The 17335-nt window shown below is 36.4% G+C and overlaps 1 protein-coding gene across 1 annotated transcript; it reads right to left on the minus strand.

The window, feature by feature from the left end:
* Positions 1 to 852: 852 nt before the first annotated feature.
* alpk2 (alpha-kinase 2) lies at positions 853 to 15626 on the minus strand. Its single transcript, XM_051093680.1, has 12 exons — positions 15501 to 15626; positions 15365 to 15429; positions 10885 to 14353; positions 8114 to 9578; positions 6912 to 7065; positions 6316 to 6446; positions 5065 to 5103; positions 4621 to 4919; positions 4449 to 4537; positions 3321 to 3538; positions 3135 to 3183; positions 853 to 2106 (listed from the first exon to the last, which is right to left on the minus strand). The coding sequence occupies exons 2-12, from the start codon at positions 15385 to 15387 to the stop codon at positions 1905 to 1907; spliced, it is 6138 nt and encodes a 2045-aa protein (XP_050949637.1). The 5' UTR covers positions 15388 to 15429; positions 15501 to 15626; the 3' UTR covers positions 853 to 1904.
* Between the last annotated feature and the right edge of the window lie 1709 nt (positions 15627 to 17335).

The raw sequence follows: 17335 nt of genomic DNA on the forward strand, positions 1-17335 counted from the left end.
TTTCACGTCGCATTTATATATGTGCGTGTGTGCGTGAATAAAATTGTATTAATTTTAATTTTAGTTTTAACATTTAAAAATGTTGAAATTAAATACAATTTCTGTAAAAGCTGAAATATTTTTATTGTCATATTTATAATGTATATATGTGTGCGCATGTGTTTGTGTATATATATATAATTCATTTTGATTATTGTTTTTAACAATTAAAAATGTTGAAATAAAATATGAAATTACTTTATAAAAGTGGAAATTTGTCATTTTTATCATTATATAGCTTTTAAAAAATAATTTCATGTCATATAATAATAATAATAGTAATAATAATAATAATAGTCATATCATATATATATATATATGTATATATGTATGTGTTTGTGAATAAAATTATATTATTAATTTTTAAATTTTAGTTTTAACAATTAAAAATGTTGAAATAAAATATGAAATAATGTTTTAAAAGTTTAAATATTTTGTCATTTTTATCATTTATGTTTGTGTGTATAATCAAAAAATGATAAACATTACATTAAAATATTTAAACTTTTAGAAAATGTCATTTTATGTATATACATTTAGATTTTCGTTTAACAATTAAAATGTTTAAATAACATATGATTTTTTAAAAGTTTAAATTTTAGTTTAAAAGTTTAAAAACTAAACTCATAGTTATATTGCGTTTCAAATTTTTTGTAGAAAATGTACACTAAAATGTAGTGGTTTTACATTTTATTTTAAGCTAACATTCATATAAAATAAGTAGTGAAATATTTTTTAACTTCTAATAACTAGTAATAATGTATTTCTCCCTAGACTGTAGAGTGCAAAATGAAATAAATGTGAAAAATGTAATAAGTAATACGTAAATAAATTTAATAAGTAATTGTATGACTTTGTGATTAAACTAAAGCCCAGACACAATAAAGAACTTATTACTCCACAATATATCATTCAGATGAGAGATCATTCAAAGCCAATACAAGACGACTGTGGTTCAGTCAAGACCTTCAATCCACATTCACTAACAGATAAGACTATCTAGATTTGCAGAAACAGCTACAGTAACATCACGACTTTTCATTTCAGGTGAATTGTGCAGTGCATTAACATTAACAGGACAAATACATGACTTCAAACGTGTGTGCTTATATATAGCAATGAGGCAATAAGTCAAATGACTTTGGAAGGATGATGGAAACGTGAAGGTGGAGGATTGTCATTCTTACTGAGGCAAATCAACAGCTGTTTACTAGGGCAAGCGTACAAACTTTTCCACAGTATCATATTGACCTCATCCTTCGTTTCTTCCCAGAGACACTGTAGATCAACTTTAGAAAATCAAAAATGACAGAAAAATTCATAAACTATTTTGTGTGTGAAAACGATTTTTTTACATTCAAAATGTGAAGCTTCAAACTTCAGTTCTAGCAGTTACATTTGTACATTCATGTCACTCGTAAAGTAAATATCTATTTAAGATTCAGCAGTTTGATAAACTAAATACTTATTGCACATATTATAACATACAATCATAATAACATGAACTTGTTGTTACTCTGCCACATCCCTTAATAATAAAGAATACTTTTCAACAAAGTAAATCAGGATAAAACACTATAGCTAATATTTCTTTGGTTTAAACAAAGAATATTACATCAAGAAAGTGTTATATCAATTGTCAAAGTCCACTCACCCCTTAAAAAACATAAAAAAATTAAATAAAAATCAGTAATAAGCTCACTGAAAAAAGCACAAAAGAGCTCTCAAGAAAGAAGTAACCTCCCTACTGTCCTTACAGATGAATGTCATCTTACAAATAAAGAAACGTCTCAGAAACACGCTTGTTCCTGAGCAAAACCGCAAACACTAGTTATCCTACAAGCAGAAGTTCAGTCTCTGTGAGATCAGGATTTGGCGTTCAGAACCGAGCCGAAGGTTTTTTTCTTTGGCGCCGGTTGTGTTTTTGGCTTCGGCGGGGCCACGCTCCGTTTCGGCTTGGGCTGGAGGGACATCAAGCCCAGAAGCTCACAGTACCTGTTGCACTGATGAAGAGCTTTGAACTGATCGATGAAGGACGTGGCACAGTTTCCTCTGAATCCCTTATAGCTATTTAAAAAAAAAAAATCAGTATTACTGCTTTAATAAGAACTAGGGCTGTCACAATTCCCCGATTCAAATGGAGTATTCAATTTAAAAAATTAATATGTGACAAAACCATATATTTGTAGCAATAGCCAAAAATACACTGTATGGGTCAAAATTATCGATTTTTCTTTTATGCCAAAAATCATTGGGAAATTAAGTAAAGATCATGTTCCATGAAGATATTTAGTAAAATTCCTACTGTAAATATATCAAAACTTAATTTTTGATTAGTAATACGCATTAGTAAGAGCTTCATTTGGACAACTTTATTGATTGATTTTCTCAATATTTTAATTTTTTGCACCCTTAGATTCCATATTTTCAAACAGTTATATCTTGGTCAAATATTGTCCTATCCTAACAAATCTGATTTATGATTTACTCAGCTTTCATATGATGTATAAAGCTCAATTTCGAAAAATGGACCCTTATGACTGGTTTTGTGGTCCAGGGTCACAAATATAAATAACAATCCTCCACTGCAATTTGGCTGAATTAATAAGCTTTCCATTGATGTACATTAGGATATGACAATATTTGGCCGAGATACAACTATTTGAAAATCTGAGGATGCAAAAAAATCAAAATAAAGAGAAAATCGCCTTTAAATTTGTCCAAAATGAAGTTCGTAGCAATGCATATTACTAATCAAAAATTAAGTTTTGATATATGTACGGTAGGAAATTTACAAAATATCTTCATGGAACATGATCTTTACTTAATTTCCTAATGAGTTTTGTCGTAAAAGAATAATCAATAATTTTGAGCTATTCAATGTATTGACTGGTTTTGTGGTCCAGGGTCACAAATAATTGTTAGTGACAACCCTAAAAAGAACTACACCATTTTCAAGATATTTAAATAATGTATTATTAATTATATTAATAATTTAAATCAATATTCTATTATATTTGTATATATTTAAATATATTTAAATTAAATATATTTTAAACATTTAAATTTGAGATATTTTAGGATTCAGAACTTACCCTTTTTTACAGGTGGATATCCCAACATCTGTCAGTTTCATACCCACACCTGGACATTAAAGAAAATTTGTGATGCCAAACAATTGTATGCTTTATTCCTTGCTGGATTTGAATCTACATTTTTATTGTTCCACTGTTAAATGTCATGATGTGCAATATATGGTAAAATGGAAGTACGTTATTTACCCTGCATGTCGGTGACCAGCAGGTTGCCTTCGGTCTGTGTGTAGACCCAGTGCTGGAAAGCGCAGCATTTCTGTCCCGCCTCAGAGTCTCTGCGCATCAGGTTGATTTCCTTCCCGTCCTTCACAGAGTACTTCACAAAATCTCCCAGTAGCTCCTCCTCTAGCGTGGCGTAAGGGATGTTGTTAGATGGCCGGTGCACCAAATAAATAGGGATGATTCTGGGAAATTAAAGACAATTTGATGATTTAATATATATATATATATATATATATGTTTCTGATGTCCTAAAGCCTTATGAAATGTACATACCATTCAAAAGTGGCAGTAAAGACCCTAACAGTGTTACAAATATATATTTTTTAAATATTTAATAGTTTTACTTTAAAATATAATTTATTTCTGTAATGCAAAGCTGAATTTTCTGTGTCACATGATCCTTCAGAAATCATTCAAATATGCTGATTTATTATCAATGTTGGAAACAGTTTTGCTGCTTAACATTTTTTTTGGAACCTGTGATACTTTTTTCAGGATTCTCTGGTAAATGAAAAGTTAAAAAAGTCTTTACTATCACTTCAATTTATTAATTTAACACATACTTGCTGAATAAAAGTATTCATTTATTTCAAAGAAAGAAAGAAAGAAAGAAAAAAATCACTGACCTTAAACTTTGAACAATAGTGTATATTGTTACAAAAGATTTTTATTTTAAATAAATGCTGTTTTTTTAACAGTGTATTCATCAAAGAATCCAAAGTAGAATTTCTGAAAGATCATGTGACACTGAAGACTGGAGTGATGATGCTGAAAATTCTGCTTTGCATCACAGGAATAAATTCTATTTAAAAGTATATTAAAGTAGAAAACCACAAATTTAAAATTGCAATAATATTTCACAATATTACTGTTTTTTCTGTATTTTTTTATCAAATAAACAGTCTTGATGAGCAGAAAAGACATTTAAAAACATTAAATATTATTATAAACACTTTTTCACCTCATGCAACTACATTATAGTTAGATATCTGATTGAGTGATACATTGAAACAAATGTACAAGTTTTTCAGTGCTTTTTACACTTCATAAGTGTGTATTGTCAGTTTGTGTGTTCGGTTTTCTTGTACTTACTCTGGCACTTCTCCAAATGATTCTGCAGACTTGGCTACACTGTTGTACGCTTTAATATATTCTCTAGCGGTATTCTGCACATGACATTCCTGGTTAATGAAGGAAAAAATAATCAGAAACTAATTAAATTAATTTCTTAATTAAACATCTCACCGGAGACATCCATTCTCACCTCCACAGCCAGGCTGTAGTTCTTCTGGACGAGTTCCTCATTATTTTTGGTCCCATAGCTGATGGCGTTGTGCACTTTCAGGACGCAGGGATGGCCGGGGTTAAAGCTTGGCAGATTGCCTTCTCTAAGTGTGGTCCTGAAAGCCTTGCGGTGCATGCCTTCTCCAAAGTGGACCTTTTCGGTCACGATGCTTGCGGGTTGATGCTCTCCAAAGTACTGGTCTGAGAGAAAATCATCTTTAAAGAGAAGCGGGCTGCACTGGATGTTCTCCTCATCGCCATCCATAACCCTGGGCTCAGCTGGGAGATGAATAAACAGAATGAGAACTGCTGTAAAATTAAACTTTCAGAAATTTTCAGTAAATCTCTGTTTAACATAATGTCCACAATAGTTTAGCTAGCCATAGGAACATGAGAGAAACCAGGAAATTAAAGATCTGTTTACCTGGCTGATCATGACTCGGAATGACTAGTTCCATAAGCACTGAAATGAAAAATTTTACAGTTTAGTCAATGTAATATGTTTGATTGTCTTCTCATGTTTGCAAGTTTACAAAGTGAGGATTGGTTTCCCAGACACAAATTGTACATACATGACCAAAATTTAAGAAGTAAGATTTTATGGTTTTTTTTTTTTGTTTTTTTTTTTAAATAAGTCTCTTCTGCTCACCAAGCCTGGATTTATTCAATCCAAAGTACAGCAAAAACAGTACAATTTTGAAATATTTTTACTATTTCAAATAACTGTTTTCTATTTGAATATATTTTAAAATGTCATTTATTCTTGTGATTTCAAAGCTGAATTTTTAGCATCATTACTCCAGTCATATGATCCTTCAGAAATCATTCTAATATTCAGATTTTCTGCTCAATAAACATTTATTATTTTATTATGTTAAAAACAGCTGAGTAGAATTTTTCAGGTTTCTTTCACCTGAAAGTTCAGACAAACAGCATTTTTTTAAAATTGAAATATTTTGTAACATTCTAAATGTCTTTATCATCATGTTTGATCAATTTAAAGTATCTTTGCTAAATAAAAGTATTAATTTCTAGAATTTCCTTCCCAAAAAGAAAAAAGAAATACTGGCTCCAAGCTTTTGAATGGTATAATGTATAATTTTACAAAAGCTTTTTCAGATATTCAGCATTTATTTCAGATAAATGCTGATAAATGATAAACTGTTTTAAATACTGTACTGATACTAATGATAATAGTAATAATAATAAATGTTTCTTGAATAGCCACTCAGCATATTAGAATGATTTCTGAAGGTTAATGTGACACTGAAGGCTGGAGTAATGATGCTGAAAATGTAGCTTTGATCACAGGAATAAATTACATTTTAAAACACATTCAAATAGAAAACAGTTATTTTAAATAGTAAAAATATGTCACAATATTACTGCTTTTGCTGTATTTTGGATCAAATAAATGCAGGCTTGGTGAGCAGAAGAGACTTCTTTAAAAAACATTACCAATCTTACTGTTCAAAAACTTTTGACTGGTCGTGTATTTGAGGAAAAGTCTGTATCTGGCTTTTTTTTCCCAGTACATCAATCACCCTGCTAAAACTTCAGAGCATGAGTGTCTGCTTTAACTTTCTGCTTAGTCAGGGAGTACATCAGCAAATTAAAATCGTAATTTATAGCCTCTCTAATCATTAGTCTGGGAAAGCAGCCCTCTTTGTCTTACCCTCAGACGTGAGATGGTACTCTGAGGTCGAAAGAGAGATGTTGGCAGCGTTCAGGCTGCATTTGTACAGCCCTAGATCTTTACTGCAAGCCTTTAGGATGTTCAAAGTGAAGCGGCCGTCATCCTTCTCTCTACAGAAAAAAGAAAATCTTTTATAGCAAAACAATAATTCTTCCCACATCTGGGCAAAGATGGGTGCATTCATTTATGAATCTTGATTATATGCATTTAAACTACAATTACAGCTTACAAAACATCTCAGAAGGACCATTCTGGACTGCAGAAGCCTGTTTAAGAGCGTCTGAGGCACAGTCAGCATTTAGTACAAATGAATCACACTGTTATGTAAAAGGTTCATTTCGCTCCCACTCCAAGTCATGGCTGAATCACTAGAGCGCTGATGTTCACTCAGGTCTCTGCCAAAATTTACAGCAGTTTTGGACGAGAACAGAGTGCCACCAAGTGGTAAAAAAGCTATAGTCCTTCCGAAATGTAGTCATCTCTGTTAACTAACTCAATTTTGGACCCAGAGTCAGACAATAATGTAGGCTGGTAAGGCGAAGCCAGGGCTGATAGGAAAAGAGTGTTTTTCTTACAATTTGTTTATCTCTGACAGCACTGTTCCCTCTTTAGTCCACCTAACGGTAGCATCAGGTGGGACGGGACTGAACTGGCACCAAAGTGAGATGTTCTGGGGGTCGGCTGGGACTGGGTCAGCCTGGATCTCTGAGACTACACGAGGAACCACAACTACAACAAAAACATATAAAAATACATCATTTATAGTTCATTTTTCATAAATATATTATTCCACCCCAAAAAACAAGCTGAATCATAAGATGATTAGCCAGTCTCCCGTCCCTAAGGTGGCCAAGCTGATTAGGCTGGTCTGTTTGGTTGGTTGTAGAGATTTATGGTCACTTGACCAATTGGCAAACCAGCTAAACCAACTTTAAAGGATCAGTTCACTTCCAGAATAAAAATTTCCTGATAATTTACTCACCCCTATGTCATCCAAGATGTTCATGTCTTTCTTTCTTCAATCGAAAAGATATTAAGGTTTTTGAGGAAAATGTTCCAGGACTTCAATGAGGGTCAACGAGTATTTAAAAAGGGTCGTATCTAGCAAAACGATCTGTCATTTTCTAAAAATAAATAAAAATGTGTTTATTTTTTAACCACAAATGCTTGTCTTGCAGGAGCTTGACCTCACGAATAATTACGTTATTATGCATGTGTGACGTAGGCGGAAGTACCAACCCAGTGTTTACAAAGCAAACACGCAAAGAAGTCAAACACCCTTGGTTAAAAAAAAGGCAACACAATGATTTTGGACAATTTTGAAGTTGGGGGAGAAAATGAGATAGAGTTTTTCGCCCTACTGAAGTATAGACAAAGAACTAACCACGTGTGACTTTTCCAACATCATTTCATAATGCGTGAAGACATGCATCGCAGAGCTAATGCAAGATGAGTATTTGTGGTTAAAAAGTATACAAATTGTATTTTTTTTTGCTAGATAAGACCCTTATTCCTCGGCGTGTAGAGCTCTTTGAAGCTGCATTGAAACTGCAATTTGGACCTTCAACCTGTTGAGTCCCATTAAAGTCCTTGAAAAATCCTCAAAACTTAAGAAAGAAACACATGAACATCCTGGATGATGTGGGGGTGAGTAAATCATCAGAAAATTTTTATTCTGGAAGTGAACCAATCCTTTAACTAAGCTAAGAGATTGTACACCCTTGTACTAATAAATTGATTTCGAATTCGAAATTGAACAGGAATGCATTTGGAGAACCTTCTTTGGCCACTGGAGTCTTCTGCTTGACGACCTCACTGTAAGCTCTCCGATTTGTATCTTCTCCATCTTTTCTTGCTTGGCGGAAAATTGCAGGCAGCTGTGGCCTCGTCCTTATCGGAACAGCTCCAGACAGGTCGTCTGCGATTCTCCTGCGCTTGACGTCATCATTCAGCATGCCGGGTAAACATGTGCTTGGAGACTCTGAGGTGCACGTCTTATTTTCCATCTTGGCTGCATTACCAGCATCTACTTTGAGTTTTATAGCGGTGGCTTTCTGAGTGGCATTTACGCTTCCAGAGTCCATCTTGGCAGCAAAACTGGGGTCTACTTTGGGTCTCACTGACATGACTTTCTGAGTGCTATCTTTGTTAATAACATCCAATTTGGTGGGAAGATGAGATGCTGGCTTATCCATACCATTTGAGGCTACCTTCACGTCAAGGCTCTTCTGAGCGCTTCTGCTGCCTGTGTCACTCGGTGGATCATTCTCAGGTTTTGGTACCCCATGCTTCTTTTTCTTCTTCACTTGGGGTTTAGGAACAATCTTCTCTGTGATAACAATAGTTTCAATGACAGCAACTGGACGATTTTCATCTCCTTCTGAATTGAGCTCATCTTTCACTTGGGATGGGGGCTGAAGATCTTGCTTTTTTAATCCTTGAATACCAAGTTGCTGCTTCTCAGCTGGTTTCTCCTTATGTTTAGAGCGTGTTTTACCATCTGAGGACGTTTTGGAAGTCTTGTGAGGCATATTGTCTATTTTAGGTCGTTCCTCGCAGTTTGACAAAGAAAAATGACTCAAACTGGGTTCTTCCAAGTCTAGAGTGACATATGCAACATTTTTGTCCTCAGACACCACAAAACGCTGTCCTGTGAGTAAAATTAAGTTAGAAAGCTCTTTGCTGATGTCACAGGTATCACTGAACTCTGCTTTTCTCCTAGTATCCTTGATAGAAGGATCATATAAGTCTCCACATGTATGAAAGCGCTCTTCAGACGAATCCTCACTACTGATTGATTTTTGACCACTCTTAGAGTGTATCTTATTAATAATCCCTTTAGGCTGACAAACTAGACCAGCTTGTGGACTTTTCAATGAACTATGATGTAGGAAAGTATTTCTAGTTTTGAGCGGAGCAAACGGCATAATAATCGGCGGAACTATTTTTCTTTCCTCTTCTCTTGGCTTCACAGTACAGTCCTCGGTATTAAAATGCCCAAACGAATGATTTCCTTTAGCACGTCCCGCCTCAGAAGACACGTGACTGTTCGATTGAGAGGGGCATGTGCGAAGAGCAACATCGGAGCCGTGACGCCGTTCTTCACCGCTCACACAGTCAGTTAAATTCTTGGAAGCTGAGATCTTTTGAGAAGTAAAACTTCTTTCACTTTGCTCCTCGAAGACCAATCCGAGTTGGAAAACTTGGTCTTCCGTCACCTCCACCAATGCATTTACTTCCGACTGAAACACAACATTGAAAAAAAAAACATTAAATGGTGAAGACGCAAAGAAATGAGAGGTAGACAGCATTGAAAGTGAAGAATTTGTATGATTTGACAAGTCAATTTTAGGCCTATTCTCGTCCAAACTACATTTAGCTCTTTGTTTACATACCTCACTGAGGCGATGGTCCGCCTAATGCAAAAACCATTATGCTTTCAAGCCGCAGTCTAGAGCCACATGTGCTTGGCTATGGAAGGGATCATCTCTATTATACTGATCACAGCCACTGTGTAACATAAGTGAACCAATCACAGCTCTCTCGCTGTCTCGAGGGTCTGTGGATTGGAGAAACTGTCGTACAGTACGACACTGAGTTTGCGAGCAGGGGTCGTATTTCGGCCCTCAGCTGTGCTCGTGCCCCTCACCCACCGCCTCTCCAGTTCCTCTTTTGCTCTTTGGTCTATTATCATCCGCCACCCTCTATAATTAGTCTGCATTTCTGTTTATCAGTATTTTTCTGTGCACCTCACATTTCCTCAGCAGCCACAGCTGTCTGTCATGTATGTATGAGGGGGTAGTCAATGTTTAGGTATTAGTGAGTGTGTTTGAGCCATATTTTGGTGATGGATATGTCAAAAATGGCTCCAGAAGTTAGCTAAATCACACCAAACCTCCTTCGAGTAGAAAATAGGGGAAAATAAAATAAAAACATAAATATATAATACACATTTTAGTGTGAGTGTGTACATTATGAAGTGATTTTTTTTGTATGGAATGACTTGGCTCTTCCAGCACACAGCGTGTCATAATAAATAATGAAAGTCACGATGAAAGCATTCCACACATGCAAGACCTATTTATGGAAATGTTAAAGGTGGCAAGCTATTTAAGATTACGTTCCATCGTAATAACGTGGAAGATTTTACATAATGGAAATGGTCACTAATAAAATTCCATGGTATTGACATGTTTTGTATCACAGTAATACCATATTTTTGGAGCTGAACCATTGCATTCTTTGCACTACAGTACCTATATATACTGTAAATACCATGGTATGTGAATACAGTAAGCATTTCTAAACTATGGTTCCACCAAAGTACTTTTTTGCCTATTAATGTTCAGGTTTTAAAATTTGCATTCAGTATGCGGTTATTTCAATACAGTTAAACTGACCTTCAGTTTAAACTGAAAATGAAAATGAAAACCCTGAAATGCAAATCTCTCCATGCAAACTGCAGAAGACCCAAAGAAAACTCAGTCAAAACACTGTAGTCTATGTCTGCCTGTGCTAATTGTGTTTGAAATGTGCTAGTCATCTCACCTTTGCACTCCAAAGCTCTCCAGGGATTTGCTGACCTCCATGAAGTTTGGCACTGTCCTCATTTGCAGGAGATTTCGATACATTAGGCATATGCATGCCTGCATTCTTATCTGGTTTATGAGATTCAGAGCTCTGCAACAAACTTATGTTGTTCTCCAATGTCCTGTTTGTAATGTCCTGTTTGTTTGAGTCTGAATGTGGAGGAAGTCCATCTTTATCTCCTTGTTTAAAAAGAGCTCCATTAGTGTTATCAGACTCAACTAGTCCTCTACTCAAGGCTTGACCTGGTTCTTCTGGTTCTAAGAGGTTGAAGGACAGACATGTCTGTCCAGCGTTGTTTGCATTATCAGGACTTGTCCTTTGCTCCAAAATGTTGTCTTGGATTGCCATACCGTGCTTAGGACCAGTGCTTGAAGTCAAAGAGTCTTCCGAATAGGTGTTAACTGCCTGGAACCAGTCTGAAAGTGCACTAGCCCAGCTGTCTGAGGACGACCACCTCTCAACAGGTGGAAACCTTAGCTCCCAGTCTTCAGTGTGGTGGTCAATTGAAATGTTCCTTCTCTTGGAGTAATCTGAGGCTTTTGTGTTGTCTGGATGGGCCGTGGAGGGGCTGGGAGGACACGAACGACCTCTCTTGTCAAAAATAGCACCCCCATCCTCTTCACCTGCCAAGAACTGGCAAGCGTCCAGCCACAACTCGCTACCAGCCTCAAAATCACGTTCCGTTCCTGTGAACTTTAAGCAAGCACCATCGATCTCCTCAGAACAGTTACCTAAATCTCTAATTGTGACAGTTGCTGGGCAAGGGATCACTTGCGAGAGATCCTCATGTTTTTCACCAATCTTTGAAGTTTCGTGCATGGATTGGGGAAAAGGTGACTCAGAATTATTAGTTGTTTCAACTGGATCATTGCTACTAGTTGCCAGTGGTTGCACCCTACTGGTGTTCAATGGAAACTTTGTTTCAATCATTCTATCAAGCATGGAATCTTCAGTTTTGCTGAATTTTGATTCTGTTACATCATGTTTTGAATCCTGTAGAAGATTTTGCACTGTCTGAGTTAAAACACCAGTGCTAAACTCAACATTTGAGGAAGCCAAGTCTTGTCTTACAGTCAGAATGATCTCACTGTCATTGACTGGCATGTCAGCTGTTTCCAGTACATTGTTGTTCAACCCCAAAGTGTCTAATAATGTGGAAGCATGTGTTAAGATGTTCAGAGTGTCTGCTTTGTGCAGTTCAGCCAAGGATAGTTGAAAACCAGTCTTCGAATCTTCTGTCTGAGAGGTTGTGAAGCCACAACATGTCAAGTCCTCTGCAAAGTCAGGCATTACTGGATGCGTTTTACTTGCACTAATCACTTCCACCGCTACATCAATACCTTCAGATGCATCCTGGCAAGTCTGGATGAGGGTTTCAGAGTACGTTGCATCAGTCTCATTGCTTGCAATTAAGCATGAGCTTTGCTCACTTTCCATTACATCGGAGGCAGTAACCTCAAGTCCAATGCACTTAAAGGAGGCACTTTGGTTTAAATTGGTGTCTTGGCTCTTTTCTTCTTGTTTGTTGTGTTCTGTTAATAATGGAGCTTCTGGACTCATTAAAGTGTCTAATAATGCGGAGGCATGTGTTAAGATGTTTAGAGTGTCTGCTTTGTGCAATTCAGCCGAAGATAGTTGAACATCAGTCTTTGGATTTTTTGTTGAAAAGCCAAAACATGTCATGTCTTCTGCAATGTCATGCATTTCTGAATGAGTTTTATATGCAGTCGCCGCTTCCACTGCTACACCAAGGCTTTCAGATGTATTCCAGCGAGTCTGGATGAGGGTTTTGGAGGAAGTTGAATCAGTCTTATTTCTTGCAGTCAGGCATGAGCTTTGCTCACTTTTCATTAGATCAGAGACACTATTTACCAAGGGATCATCATCATCAGCCATTTGGTTAACCTCAAGTCCAATGCTCTTAATGTAGGCATACTGGTTTAAATTGGCATCTTGGCTCATTTCTTCTCTGCTGTTTTCTGTTAATAATGAAAACTCTGGACTCATTAAAGGGTCTAATAATGTGGAGTCATGTGTTAAAATGTTTAAAGTGTCTGCTTCATGCAAATCAGCCAAAGAAGGATGAACGGCAGTCTTCGGATCTTCTCTCTTTGGTATCTCAGAGGTTGTGAAGCCCCAACATGTCAAGTCCTCTGCAATGTCATGCATCTCTGGATGAGTTTTATATGCAGTCGCTGCTTCCACTGCTACATCAACACCTTCAGATGTATCCTGGCACATCCAGATGAGGGTTTCAGAGGAAGTTGCATCAGTCTTATTACTTGCAATCAAGCTTTGCTCACTATCCATTAGATCAGAGACACTATTTACCAAGGGATCATCATCATCAGCCATTTGGTTAACCTCAAGTCCAATGCTCTCAATGTAGGCATGTTGGTTTAAACTGGCATCTTGGCTCATTTCTTCTCCGTTGTTTTCTGTTAATAATGGAACCTCTGGACTCATTAAAGGGTCTAATAATGTGGAGTTGTGTGTTAAAATGTTTAAAGTGTCTGCTTCATGCAAATCAGCCAAAGAAGGATGAACGCCAGTCTTCGGATCTTCTCTCTTTGGTATCTGAGAGGTTATAAAGCCCCAACATGTCAAGTCTTCTGCAATGTCATGCATTTCTGGATGACTTGTACATGCAGTCACCCCTGCCACTGCTACATCAACTCCTCCAGATGCATCCTGGCAAGTCTGGATGAGGGTTTCAGAGAACGTTGCATCAGTCTCATTGCTTGCAATCAAGCATGAGCTTTTCTCATTAGCCATGTGGCTAACCTCAAGTCCAGTGCTTTCAAAGGAAGCATACTGGTTTGAAATGGTGTCTTGCCTCATTTCTTCTTTTCTGTTGTGTTCTGTTAATAATGAAACATCTGGAGGGTCATGAGCCTCATTTGGATCCTCTTTAGTATTTGACTCACTATGTTTGTCATTTTGATTTCTGTCTATCATATTGTCTACGTCCATCAGGTGAATTACCTCTTTAGGGATGTTAATACTGTTTGTGATATTGTCAGTCTCCATTACAGCAGCAGTACCAAAGTCATCAGTTTTATCATCATTTGGATGATTTAGTGTAATTTCTATCATTGCAGTGTGATCCAGAGTCTGTGTTAAGACTAAACCGCTCTCATTTTCCCTTTCAATGTTTGTACTATGCCTCTCAATGGTCCCATCCTGGCACGAAACTAGCATTAATCCTGAGCTTCCTGGGGCTGAATCAGGGTGTTGATCAGGGACTGAATTGAAGCTGTCGTCTGTCTGCTTGTCCGTGGCATGACCGGCCTCATTTTGCTCTATGGGCGGTGAAGCAAAGGAAGAGTTGACAGCTTCTGTGTCCAAGAACAGCAGATTGTCTGGGTCGGCCATGTCAACCCGCTCATCTGTCATCTCCTCTCTCTGGATCACTGCACACACGTCACTGCAAGAGAGGAAATGGCAGAAGAAAAAAAATAAAACAAGAAACAATTATACGCATAGAAAATGAGAGCTATAGATAAATTAAAAAAGCAACATTCAGGCTTTTAGACATGGTAACATGGCATTTTAGTAGCCTGCCTTGGAGTAATATGATGTAATACTATGGTAAACACTGTACAACCACAATATGTTTGCCACTATATTATGAGCACTATGTATTTTTTATAAAAATATCAAAATACTCTAAACAAGATACATTTGAAATTAAACTTTAAATATTGTATTATTTATTTAATAATGATTTTACGATAATTTTTATATATAATATTATTTTTAAAATATATTATGATATTTTATTTTAAACATATAATACATAAAATAAATGTCAAACTAATTTAATTAATTTTAGAAATATAAATAAGTGCATTTAATTCAGGTTTTTCCATTACAAACAACCTGTTTTGTTGACCGAAGGTGTTAAGCTACACTGGAAAATTAGTCAAATGAGTTTCCACTTAGATTTGTATCAACCCGTGTGTGTATTTCCATACGTGATTCACACGTCAGAGCTATCAGATGAATATGACTCAGCTCTGTTTTTCCTACACGCAGGATTTTCTTAAGCTACTCTTAAACTGTCATCGCGCACTACAGTCAGATTCAAGACGTCATAAATTAAAGAGACGTGATGCGAGACATAAATTAATAAGGTTAATTATTCCTCACATACGCAGCCTGTAACTAATAACTGATTTATTATATGCATTTCAATCGTTAAAAATGTTAACTTGATAATGTAGTAAAAAAAGACAGAAACAGTATTTTATATGGGCAAATCCTATGCGTGTTAAAATAATACGACTAAATAAGAAAAGTACATGAACATGAAAAGTACAGTGTAACAGTAAACTATAAATGTCATTCAAATAAATAAAACTGGCTTCAGAATTTTTACAATTTCCAATTAGCAGCCAAAGCCATAAAACCTGAAGACCTTTGACAGACTTGTTACCTCAGTTTAGACACATCTGTCATGAGAGACCAAGTCCAAAGCAGCCAGTGCTCAGCATCAGATCCCTGCAGGCAGAACACAAATGGTTTGTCCCAACATGAAAAAAAAAAAAATCCCCAGACAATGAAGCAAGTACCTTTTTTTACATCCAAATGGGCAATTATACTCAACGGTGATGTAGGTCTGGAGAATATGAGGTTCACGTAAAGCTGACAGGTCTTGGGGGTTTGGGGAGAGGGGTTATTTTTAGCCCACGTCCCCCTTAGTTCAAAGTGGGTTACCTGATAGCAGAGACATGTGCCATGCCGGACGATTTATCACTTCGCGGCTATATTTGCCTGCCTTGCGATCATCAGAGTTGACAAACATCATGAAGAAGATCTCTGAGGTGTTTTCATCTGCGAAGCCAGAATGAGATTATTACTGTCAGAACAGCAGAGGGGAATTTGACATTGAAAGATATTTTAATGCCTCTCAGGGGCGCTGGGCGAGTGTTTATCCTGCATCTGTGTCACCGACATAGATAGAGGGATTTTAAATCCAAAAAATCTTTAAAGCTCCACAGGGAGGATCTGATCTAAAACATCGCAAGGTTCTTAGAAGTGCTTCGTTCTTTCCTTAGACAAGCTAATAAACATCTCCTTTGCCTCCTATCTACTCTAACACACTCTCTAGCACACACATCTGTAATGTGAGGTGGCCTTCCCAACAGGTGCATTTGATTCAAGGAACACAGTTATGGAAACTTGCTCTCTCTGTCTTAACGTCGAATTCATGAAGCTGTCAGCAAGCAATTTTTCTTGTGCTATTCAAGGAAGAGATGGCCCAAAAACAAGCATTCTGATATCATTTACTCTCCCTCATGTTCTCCAGTGGAATACAAAATATGTTTTTAATAATTCAATTTATAATTACGCATCTACAACATGAGGACTGGAGTTTCAGAAGCTTCATAAATGATGCAAATGCAGCACAAAGTAGCTGCAAATGTTGTTATATGGTACATGGGTTTCAAACTGACCAGATTTGCATGCAAATTTTCATGCAAAATGAGATTTAAATTGAGGTTCGCTAGTAAATGTTATGAAAATGGTATGTTTAATATCTCCCTCAATTTACAAGTGTGTTTCTGGATGCAACAAATTTAATCAACATGCTCCAGCTTAAGGCTGGCACAGGTTGAGACAGCTTTAAGCTTTGCAGGCTGTTAAAATCACGCTGAGGTTTCAGTCGTTAGAATGTGTTGTCTTATGATTGATCCCTGTGGGAACATACTGTCTTCACTTCTTCAGTGTCCTACTGCAAACCTCTGAGGGCGTAGACCCCTGACTCCAGTCTGTGTCCTGAGACCGGGTCATAAACAACACACTCTTACAAACACACACGTACACTTTGGGTTTTCATTTTTTATGGGGACATTCAATAGACGTAACTGTTTTTATACTGTACACTCTTAAAAATAAAGGACCTTTAAAAGGTTCTTCACAGCGATGCCATAGAAGAACCAATTTTGGTTCCACAAAAAAACATTCAGGCAAAGGTTCTTTAAAGAACCATCTCATTCTTATCTTTTTATAATCTTAAGAACCTTCTTTCACCACTAAGAACTTAATGTATAGCTGAAAGGTTCTTCAGATGTTAAAGGTTCTTTACGGAACCATTTAGACAAAAAGGGTTCTTCTATGACACTGTGAGGCATGTTTATTTTTAAGAGTGTACAAACTGCATTTTCTGTCCCCTTTCTCTAACCCTACCCCTCACATAAAACTTTCTGCATTTATAGCTTTTCAAAAAAGATCATTTTGTATCATTTATAAGCTTGTTTCTTCATGGAGACCAAAAAAAAAGTCCCAACAAGGTTAAAATTCACTGGTATTATTACTATACCAGGATCAAACACACACAGGTTATATTCTTATTTTTGTTATTTTAAAGACATAATCCACAGTTATAATAAGCAAAAATTACTTT

This window comes from Labeo rohita, chromosome 21, assembly GCF_022985175.1.
Source record: "Labeo rohita strain BAU-BD-2019 chromosome 21, IGBB_LRoh.1.0, whole genome shotgun sequence".
In the NCBI taxonomy this organism is placed as follows: Eukaryota; Metazoa; Chordata; class Actinopteri; order Cypriniformes; family Cyprinidae; genus Labeo; species Labeo rohita.

Bases quoted from the DNA above. Each gene is read 5' to 3' on its own strand.
- alpk2 (XM_051093680.1), bottom strand. From the start codon at position 15,387: ATGACAGATGTGTCTAAACTGAG. The intron at 14,354-15,364 runs GTAACAAGTCTG...CCTCTCTTGCAG, and splicing joins ACAGATGTGTCTAAACTGAG to TGACGTGTGTGCAGTGATCC. The intron at 4,538-4,620 runs GTGAGAATGGAT...TTCATTAACCAG, and splicing joins ACTACAGCCTGGCTGTGGAG to GAATGTCATGTGCAGAATAC.